Source organism: Lipotes vexillifer, unplaced genomic scaffold (assembly GCF_000442215.2).
Source record: "Lipotes vexillifer unplaced genomic scaffold, Lipotes_vexillifer_v1.1 scaffold213, whole genome shotgun sequence".
Lineage (NCBI taxonomy): Eukaryota > Metazoa > Chordata > Mammalia > Artiodactyla > Lipotidae > Lipotes > Lipotes vexillifer.
The window spans coordinates 581,086-590,851 of NW_006780610.1; the positions used below are offsets into that span (position 1 = coordinate 581,086).

At 61.4% G+C, this 9,766-nt stretch overlaps 1 protein-coding gene across 1 annotated transcript in view; it reads right to left on the minus strand.

The window, feature by feature from the left end:
• The window catches only part of FOXO6 (forkhead box O6), a 21,115-nt gene extending 14,464 nt beyond the window's left edge, over positions 1–6,651 (minus strand). The window contains 1 exon segment of the mRNA XM_007453732.1: positions 6,238–6,651. Coding sequence (XP_007453794.1) covers positions 6,238–6,651 — 414 coding nt within the window.
• Positions 6,652–9,766: the final 3,115 nt, after the last annotated feature.

The window sequence follows — 9,766 nt, forward strand, 5'->3', positions numbered from 1 at the left end:
GAGGGTGTGGGAGGCCCCTCCCCCACACGCCACCTGGCCCCCCTCCCACCTCCACATATGGGTTGGGGGGTGGGGAGAGGCAGCAGCCAGCCAAACCCTCCCAAACAGGAGTTGGTTGCCATGGTAACCAGGATGCCAGGAGGAAGGGGGGCGCTCCAGATCCAGCTGTCCCCCTGAGCGCCCTACCAGGGCCCCAGAGCCTCTGCTAATGCCCACCTAACACCCTGTACCCCCCATCTGCCTGCTCTGGTAGCCAGCTGGGACTGCCAGGAGTACTCCCTTCACTGTGCCCAGAGTTTGTCTGCCACCTGAGTACTGCCAGGGGCAGGGTAGGCAGCCCCAAGCAGGAGTCCCCAGTTCGAGTCCCTCCACACCTGTACTCACGTGCTTCCACCCATGATAAGTCCCATTAGGTACTCTATGCTCTCGGTCCCAACTAACCCCTCATGGCTCCTAGAACCAGAGGGTTTGTCAGTCACAGCCCCGAAAGGGCCACAGACTGAGTTAAGGCCCTTTGGACACAGATGAGAACACTGAGGACCAGAAGGGGAGAGAGCTTTGCTCCAGCTCACACACGCTAGATCAGGGTCCCCTACAGGCGCTCTGCCCACCACTCACCAACTCCCGACTCCACAGCTCCAACAGACCCCAAAAGGCTGAACTAGGACACCCTGAGTGATGCTCCAGAGAGATGGGTCATTGCCAGGGAGAAGGAGGGAAGGCCTAACAACTTGAAGGTCTTGTCTGGCAACAGAATGGGCAGTCCCAGAGCTTGCGGGCTCCAGGTCCCTGGGAGCGTGTGAGAAAGGGATTGACCTGGGAAGCAGGCTTGGAAGCGGGTGATGGGCTCCACCTCTCTTGGAGATCCAAAGTCAGACTCAGAGGTGGAAGGAGTGGGCACCAATGTGTACCTGTTTCTCAGGTACCCACTCCCAAGTTGGGAGGCAGGCCACAGGCTGCAAATAGGAAAGGGGTGCTGAGGAGTCAGCCACAAGTTAAGGGAGACAGTGAGGTGAGGAGGGGGCTCCCCCTGCTATAGCTGGTGCACCCATATCCCAGAGGCTCACATCCACACACGCAGCCCGCGACCACACCCTCACCCTTCACAAGACATAGAGAGAGGGGCTTCCGTTAGACCCCAGGACCCCACAGAGTGGCCACCACCAGCTGCCACTCAAAGATGGGAGAAGGTGGGCCGCAAGAAACAAGCCTGCATCCTTTCCAAATCCCTCCTCTCCAGCCCCAATGGCACAGGACGAAATGGTTGAGTTTGGGGGACAGGACGGGGTTCAGTTCCCAGGTCTGCCACTTCTTAGGGATGTGACCCTAAGACAAGTCACTTCACCACCTGGGAAACCGGGATGCTAACACCTACCTGGAAGGATGGAGGACAGGATTTGAGGGGATGTGGGCTTGGCTGGTGGGCGCCTGCTCCCCAGCGCTCTGAGCCCTTCCCCCTCTCTGGCAGAGCCCCTCCACTCCAGTCCTGAGCTGGGTCCTCAGGGCGTGCAGAGAGTGGAGCCCCAAACCGCAGAAAGTGGCGGCTGGGGGGCGCTGAACTTTCGAACCCGCACACACCAACCCCCCCAAGCGCACTTCATTACCTTAACAGGAGTTAAAAATAACCGTCTCATCTCTTTAAATTAGTCTGTCTGCAATTACCGCCTGGCACGGCGCTGCCCGCCATCGTCCCGCTGGAGCGGCGCCAGGTGGCAGGCGGGGGCCCTCACCCTGTCTGTCGGTCTGTCTGTCTGCCTCCAGGTTCCCTCCTTCTCCCCGCAGAGGCGCAGCCACCCCAGGGGCCTCCCGGTGGCCCTGCCTTCCAAGCTCCCCAAGTTTCTGGGGAGGGGGCCGCCGGGCGGGCCACGCGGCGGGCAGAGTGTGGGGCCTTCGGGGAGCAGAGGACTCGGGGGGGCCAGGTTGATTCCAAAAGCCACATTCTTTCCAAACAAATTTCCAAAGACCGACGATGTGTGAGAACCCTTTCCTTAGGGATGAAGGGGTCCTTCCCAAACCCGTTACTTCAGGTTCATGGTGCTTTGCCCCTTGTTTCCCCTCCTGCCCGTGAAATAAACGCATGGGATCTGTATTGCAGCCACAGGGGACTCCCGAGCACCCCCAAGGAAATCTCTGTAACAGAGGAATTGCTGGAGGCTGGCACGGGCTCGTGCCCAGGAGGCGGGCAGCTGCCAGCCCCCAGCTCGTGCAGCGCGGGGGGTGAGGACACCCCCCAACCCGGGCTCACACCGCCTCTTCCCGCACCTCCACCAGCCCTCGGGGCTGGGGATCCCCGGAGGACAAAGAAGAAGGAGGGAGCCCTGCTGGAACGGGCTGGGGGGAGGAGAGAAGGGGGAGCCCCTGCACGCACAACCACCGCTCAGTCGGGCTCTAGCAGGACCCTCCTCCCGGCCTCTCAGATCAGTCCCTCCCCTCTAGCCCCCACCCCACCTAGGACCTACTGGCCCACCTAGGACCTACTGGCCCGCCTGGGCCGGATGGGGGGACATGCCCCCTCCTGATCCCACCCCACAACAGCCAAGCTGTTCCAGGCACTGAGGGAGAAGGGAAATCCCCATCCACTGGGCTCCTCCCCCACCAGTCCCGTGGACAGGAATGGGAGGCACCCAGGCCTGGCCTGGGAGCTCCCAGGGGAGCTGGAAACACAAAAGCAGGCGGAATTACTCCAAGGGCGCTAAGTGGAAGGAGCACCAGGACCCAGAGCAGCCTGGAAGGCTTCCCGGAGGAGGCAGGTGGGGCTAGAGTGTCTGAGAGGAAGTAGGAGGCTCTACCTGGACGTGGGATATTCACACTTTGGGGACACTGGAGAGGGAGGGAGGCTCCTGTCCAAGCCCTCGTTCCAGGCCTGGAGACCCTCTGCCCTGACTGCCACACTACCAGCCTCTCTGGTGGAGTTCCCAGCACCAAGCCCAGACTCTCTTCGGGCTTCAGCCTGTTGGGTGCCTTAGGCCTGCTGTTGATCTTGCCTCCTCCAATTCCTCTCTGCAACACCTCTGAACTATCTTCCCACATCACAGGTGGGACCACAGGGCAAAGGCCAAGCACAGGGCCCTCACTCGGCCTTTCCCACGCCACAGCCCTGCCATCCCATGCTCCTAGCCCTACCTAGGAGCCCTTGGTTCCAGCCTGGCACACCCAACGGTCTCCCAAACCCAACATATGCAATTCCACCTCCTTGCAGTCAATATCCCTTGGAAGACTTTCTCCCCAGTTCTACCCACCCACCCCACCCAGTGAAGACAGACCAGATCAAGTGCCATCTTCTCTGTGAGGGCTTGCCTGGCTCCCCAGGGGATCTACCCCACTTTCCCCACACCCCTACTCCTACCCCCACTCCCCGGCCCCCAGTCCTGCCTGCAAGACAGAGGGCTTGTGTGTGGAACTGGCTGAGCCCTGATGCATCCTGAAAGCAGGTGCAACGCCTTCCCCTTCGGTCGCCCCACTCCATCTAACACAGGGTTCGGTACACTCCAGGGACTCAAGTGCAACACTTACGTGGGGGAGGGTAGGGAGGAAGGAACAATGGGGTCCCTGGCCCCAGCCCTGGCACCTGCGGTGTACCACAGGCTCTGCTAAACCGGAGGGTGGCTGGGAGTTGGGAACGGCCCGCCACCAGGGCCCTGGAGGGACTGACTGGGAATGGGGGAACAGGCATTAGGAGGGACAGGAATGAGAGGGGAAGGAGGCTCCCTGGGGAGCTGGATGGGGGGTGGGGTAGAAGGAGGACAGCCACTGAGGGGATGAGATGGGAAACGCCAGGGGCCTCTCTGAACAGCCCTCCTCCAGTGCCTTGAGGGTCTCTGCCAGGGCCTAGGTCAGGAGCCTGAGGCTCCCTCACCCATGCCCTAGCCCACGACAAGCATTCCTGAGCCCAGGCGCAGGGAGAACCAGTGTGTCCCCAGCAGCTGGTGCAGTGGAAACTGCATTCAATGGGCAGGCGGGAGGCCTGGGCCATCATCCAGGGCCTGCCCGCTCACTGAAGACCTGAGAAGAGTCCCATTCCCTTCCAGGGCCTCAGTCTCACAGTCTGAGAAATGAACTAATGGGACTAAATTATCTCCAAGTACCTTCCCAATCACAGTCTAGGATTTAGATCTGCCCCTGTTTGAAAGCTGTCAGTGTCCCCCTCCCACATCCAGTGCCAGCAGGACACTATTCCAGAGGCTCTGGGTCCCTGGAGGGAGACACATCTGGACTGGAATCCAGTTTTCCCATCTACTGACTGTGTGACCTTGGGCAGTTCACCCGTCCACTCCCTGCCTCAGTGCCCAGCCCTATAAGTAGTGACAGTAAAACCCACCTCAGGGAGTGCAGAGAGCATTAAAGAAGACACCTGGCACAGATGTCTGAAGGTGCCTGGCACGGGGCTTGGCCCTGAGACCCTCAGTGAACTGCAGTTCTCTCCCAGCTTCAAGCCTCATGTTCCCTCTTGCCATCTTCCCCATCATCCCTCACCCATCAAGCCCAGCTGGAGCTCTGCCTCCTGCAGGACGCCCTCCTGGCTTATTCTGGCCCATAGTACCCTCCCTGGCCTCAGCACCCTCTTCGCTATCCACGCATTTCTTCACTCTTTTACCAGACATGCACTGGTAGTTCCCAGTGCCAGGCTCTATGCTCAGTGCCGTGGGCACAGAGATTGTTCTGACACTGCTACTGTCTTCCAAAGCGGGTGGGGAAGGGAAATGAGACAGGACACAAAAGACTAAGACCTAAGACAGGTAAGGAGAGGGCCAGAGAAGAGGGAGTCCTGAGCTAGCTAAAAAGGGTTAGGGAAGGCTTCCTGGAAGAGGCATCTGAACTCTGTGCCCTTGAGGACAGGGACTATCTACAGGGAGAAGTGAAGGGTGGGACAGTACATGGGAGGGAGGTGGGAGCAAAGCACAAGGGCAGGACCCATTTAGGAGGAACAAGTGTTCCGGAGGGGGCTGAGCCCAAGGGGACCGGAAGGAGGATGGAGAAGGAGACTCATGTCGGCCCCTCCAGCCTGTGTCCCCACCCAGTAGTAGCCACAGACAGACAGAGAAGCTGCCAGCGTAAAGCCTGAGAGCCATGGGCTCCCAGGGCAGAGCACCGTGGCCCCTATAGTGCATCCCCTGGGCATCTTGAGCTGTCCATGTCCGCAAGCCTCCCCTCCTCCCCCAGCACACCTCCTTCCCCTGACCCTGCCTATAGGCACCACCAGCCAGAGCCCCTTCCCTCCATTCAGGCATGCCTCCCTCATAGAGACACCCCTCTCCCACAGGGAGTCTCACAGCTCACAGGCCCTAGGCATGGCCCGACCCCCACCCCACCCCAGTCTCCTTTCCCCCAAAGGCATCGACTATCCCCATGCCCCAACAAGTTGGCCAGGGGAGGGTCTGGAGGCCACAATCCAGTCAAGACCCTGTCGTCGCCCAAGATGGCTCCCCCCTTTCCATTGGTTGGTACTGAGGCCTCCCTGGGGTGCCCCTCCCCTCTCCCCCTCCCCCAAGTGCATCTGGGCTCAGAAAGCCAGGGAAGTGGAAGACAGCCTGGGGTGGTCATGGACAGATCCCCAGGTCTCAGTACCTTGCCCTCACACCAGCAGGGATCATCACCAGCCCACCATGCTGATCCAGGCAAGGGGGGCAGCAGCTGCCCCATGGAGAACTCAGATCTCAGGTCACCTGACCATTTCCCCACCCTAGGCTGGCTGGTGCCCTAGAGTGAACTCCTGGCACCACAGAAAGAACTGTGGGCCTAGGGTCGCATTCCTCACCCTGAGGCCAGCTCCAGGGAGGGCAGTGGGAAAGATCTGGGAGGAAAGCAGCCACTGGCCTCAAGTCATTATTTCACCTCTTTAAGGAGGGTGCCCTGGTGGAGAGGGTAAAACAAGAGTAACACAAAGCAAACTCGTGGGGTTAAGAGGGGGGGTCCCCAATGTCTGAGGCCTGAGAATAGGTTCTTCTGCTATGCCCCCAAAGATGGGGTGAGGGTGTCCCTCGAGAGTGCCTCAAAGTGGCAGTCCCTTGTCACCCCACCAGACCTCCCACCTCGCATCCAGAGCATGCACACAGCTGCTCCCAGCACGCCCCCGCCTGTCTGCCGGCCGGCCCCACGCCCTGGGCACACACTCTGTGAGTCCTGGGGGTGCCCCAGGGCCTCCCTCTAGACCGCCCGCCGGGAGCCCAGACGCATCTAGCAGCCCCTGGAAGCCCCAGCCGACGACTCCAGACCCCCTCCCCTGCCGGACGCCCCCACCTTCCAGCCGGCCGAGCTGTTGCTGTCGCCTTTATCCTTGAAGTAGGGCACGTAACGGACCATCCAGTCGTAGATCTGCGAGAGCGTGAGCCGCTTGTCCGGGGCGCTCTCGATGGCTTTGGTGATGAGGTCGGCGTAGGACAGGTTCCCCCACGCGTTCCGCCGGGAGCTCTTCGCTTTCCGCAGCGGTCCGACCTCCGCGCCCAGCGGCGGCGCTGGGGCCATCGGCGGGGCCGTGGCTCGGCGCTCCGGCCCGCAGTCCTCAGCGCCCTCGGCCACCCCTGAACCCAACGCTCCGTCCTCGTCGCCGACCAAGTCTGGCTGCGGCAGGGGCCAGGTACACGAGCGCGGCCGGCTCTGCGGCGCGAAGTCCGGGTCCACGTCCACCTGATGCGCTCGCAGCTTCGCAGCCATGGTCCCGCCCGGCTCGGGCGAGGAGGGGAGGGGGGCTCCGCGGATGGTGGGCGGGCGGCTCTGGGATTTGCGCGCCCCGGGGAGGCCCGCGGGAGGGGTCCCTGGCGGCGCCGGCTCAACCGCGGGGCGCCATGGGCCGGGTCGCGGAGACAGGGGGCTGGACGCGCTGGGAAGCCCGAAGGGAGGAAGAGATGGGGGCAGTGAGGGAGCGGCGGCCCCGGAGCCCAGCGGGCACACACCTCGCCCAGCCCCGCTTCTAGCACCTGCCGCCTGCCTGCGCCTGCAACCACCACCGCCACTGTCTTTGCCGCCGCTCCCCCGGCGCCGGCGCCGCACGCGGGCCCCGCTTTCCCGGGACGGGGCCGGATTGCACCATGCCGGAGCCCGAGCCCGTGCCGGAGCCTGCGCCGCCGCCGCCCCGTGAATGCCGCCGCCGCCGCCGCTCCGGCTCCAGCGCCAGCTCCCGCGCCTGCCGCGCTCAGCGCCGGCTGCACCTCGGATGGGCGGGGGACGGGGAGGGGGCGGGCCCGGCGCGGGAGAGGGCGGGGCGCGCCCGCCCGCGGCCGCGGAATCCTCGGCCGGCCGGGTGCCCCGCCCGCGGGCTGGAGGTGGGGGGGCGGGGCTCCCGGCCGGGGGCGACCCTGCGGCAGCCCCAGCACACAACAGCGCCGCCTACGGAGCAGGGGAGGAGCGGCGGGTGCGACCCCGCCCCCTACCTTGAGCTGGGGGAGGGGGCGCGGGGGCGAGGCCCGAGCTCTCTCATTGGTCCGCAGCTGGGCTGTCCCGCCCACGGACTCGGCAGGATCCCTCCCCGAAGCGCGTCAGCGGGTTATTGTTACAACCCGGGGTTTCCCGGGGCAACGGGGATGGGGCGGGGCTCAGAGCACTTGGCTCCGCCTTCTATTCCTGGGAGGAATGCCCCGCCCCTGTTTCTAGACACCCCACCCTCACCCCCACCCTCATCCCCACCCCCACCCCGCCCCGGTGTTTCCAAGTCTTCATTCCAGAAACCTGGTGGGGTGGATGATGGAGCTCTCCTCTCCTTTGTGCCCTGGGCTGGAGAAAGGGAGAGGGTCAAGAATACCTGTGTTCTGGGTCAGGCTTGGCCGCAGTTTTGGTTTCTCCATCTGCAAGTTGTTTTTCGTGGGCTTTCAGGGTGCCTGAAGTTTAACGTGTAGTAGAATCAACCTGGCGAGCTTGTTAAAACATATTGCTGTGCCCCAGTCTGGTAAGTCTGGGTTGGGGCTTGAGACTGCATTTCTGAGAAGTTCCCAGGTGATGCACCCTGGACCACACTTTGCAAACCACTGCTTTAGAGTCTGTGGGAGGCTCTTTTAGGGGCTGTTGGAACAAACGCCCCAAATTTCATCCTGTTTGGGGAGAAGTTGCTCGTTCATTTAACAGATATTTATTGAGCACCTTTGATGCACCAGGCACTGTTGGGGCTACTAAGGCAAGAGCAGCAGCAGAGACAGATGAGGTCCCTCCCTCATAGGCTCGTGGAGAAGTCAGATGTAAGTCAGATCATCATACAGCCTCAGAAGGAAGAGGCCGGCTGAGCAGTTGGGCAGCCCATTACCTCATACCACAGGGCCCTAGGCTAGGTTTCCAGCCAACACTCCACCTGCTAGCCTTTGCTTGGTTCATCCCCTCTGCCTAAAACACCCTTTACCCTCCTCAAGGTCCTCATCGAAGATTTTCCCATTCCTCAAAACTCAGCTCAACTCATCCCTGACACCTTCTTTAACCCAGCTCCCAGCACTTGTCCTTGTCCCTTGCTTGCCCAGACCACTGCTGCTCTGCCAGTAATATCTATGTCCCTTTAGCCCAATATTTCTCTTTTGCCAGTCAGGAAACTGAGGCCCAGAGTGGGCAGGTGTCTTGCCCAGATGGAATGGCCAGGACTAGAATCTAAGCTCACCAGCCAGTACCACATTCCTGGAGAGGCTGGAGACTGCAACTTGAAGCAAGTTCTCTGGGCAGTGGGGCGGCTGGTCCCAGGCCACAGGAGACACCCCTCTCCCAAAACTTCCTTCCTTTCAGCTTAGGTCCCAAGGAGTAGCGCCAAGGGTGAGGGTGTGGGCAGGGCTGGAGGGGCCCCTCCTCGCCGCCCCCCCCCCAGGGTGGGAGCAGGTCCAGCTTGCAAATGCCTGGCGTGGCATCTGCCTGAGTCACATCCCGAAGGCAAGGGTGAGCATGGGAACCATTGGCTGTCCCCTTTCTGCTTACATATACACACACACCCTCCAGGTGGTTCTGTTTAGAGTCAGAAGGGCCCTGAAACCACTGCTGGACCCCCTCCCACAGTTCTCATATGCCCTCCCTGCCTGGGGAGCCCATGCTGAGGGCTGCCCCCTCAGGTACCCTGGAAGCCAGTCAGGCCTCCTGCTACTCTTCAGCCCTGGCTTAGCCTGCTCTGTGAGACGGGGCCTGCTGGGGGCCATACCAGAGCTGGGAGGATCCTTAGCTGGGGGCCCTGGCATAGGCTGCCACTGCGGGGCTGGGAAGCCAGGATGGCAGAGACGCCCTAGAGGCTGACTCAGGCTCTGCTCCGGCCCCTGCCCCTCCCAGTGTCCACAGCTGCTGCCTGGAATCTCCTCTGGGACCCACACTGGCACACTCAGCCCCCGCTCCCCCCCAGCCACACACACACACTCACACCTACCATGCACACCAACGCTCATTTTTCTCTACTCACAACTTGGTTCCCGCTCACATGTTCATTGTGAGGCTGTATAACATACTGATTAAGAGTATGGACAAGTTCCTGAATTGCCCAAAGCAACTCTTTCCTAATCTATAAACGAGCATCATCATAGCACGAACTTCAGAGGCTATTTGAAGAATTCCATAAAATCGTGAATGTCAGCACCAGGCTCAGAGTAAGTGGTCAATAATCCTAGCTGTTTATTACTGTTGGTGTTGCCCCTACATATCTTCCCTCCCTATTTGTCCCAGGTCACACTGTCCCACCTGCTCTCACCATGCACGCACTGGTGTCCACTCACACACTCGGGCTCACTCACATGCACACTTGCCTATGTCCCTTACACGTGTGTCCCAATTCTGCAGACCCTCAAGTTCCTGTGGTTCCAATCCCAGGGCCCTCCCACTC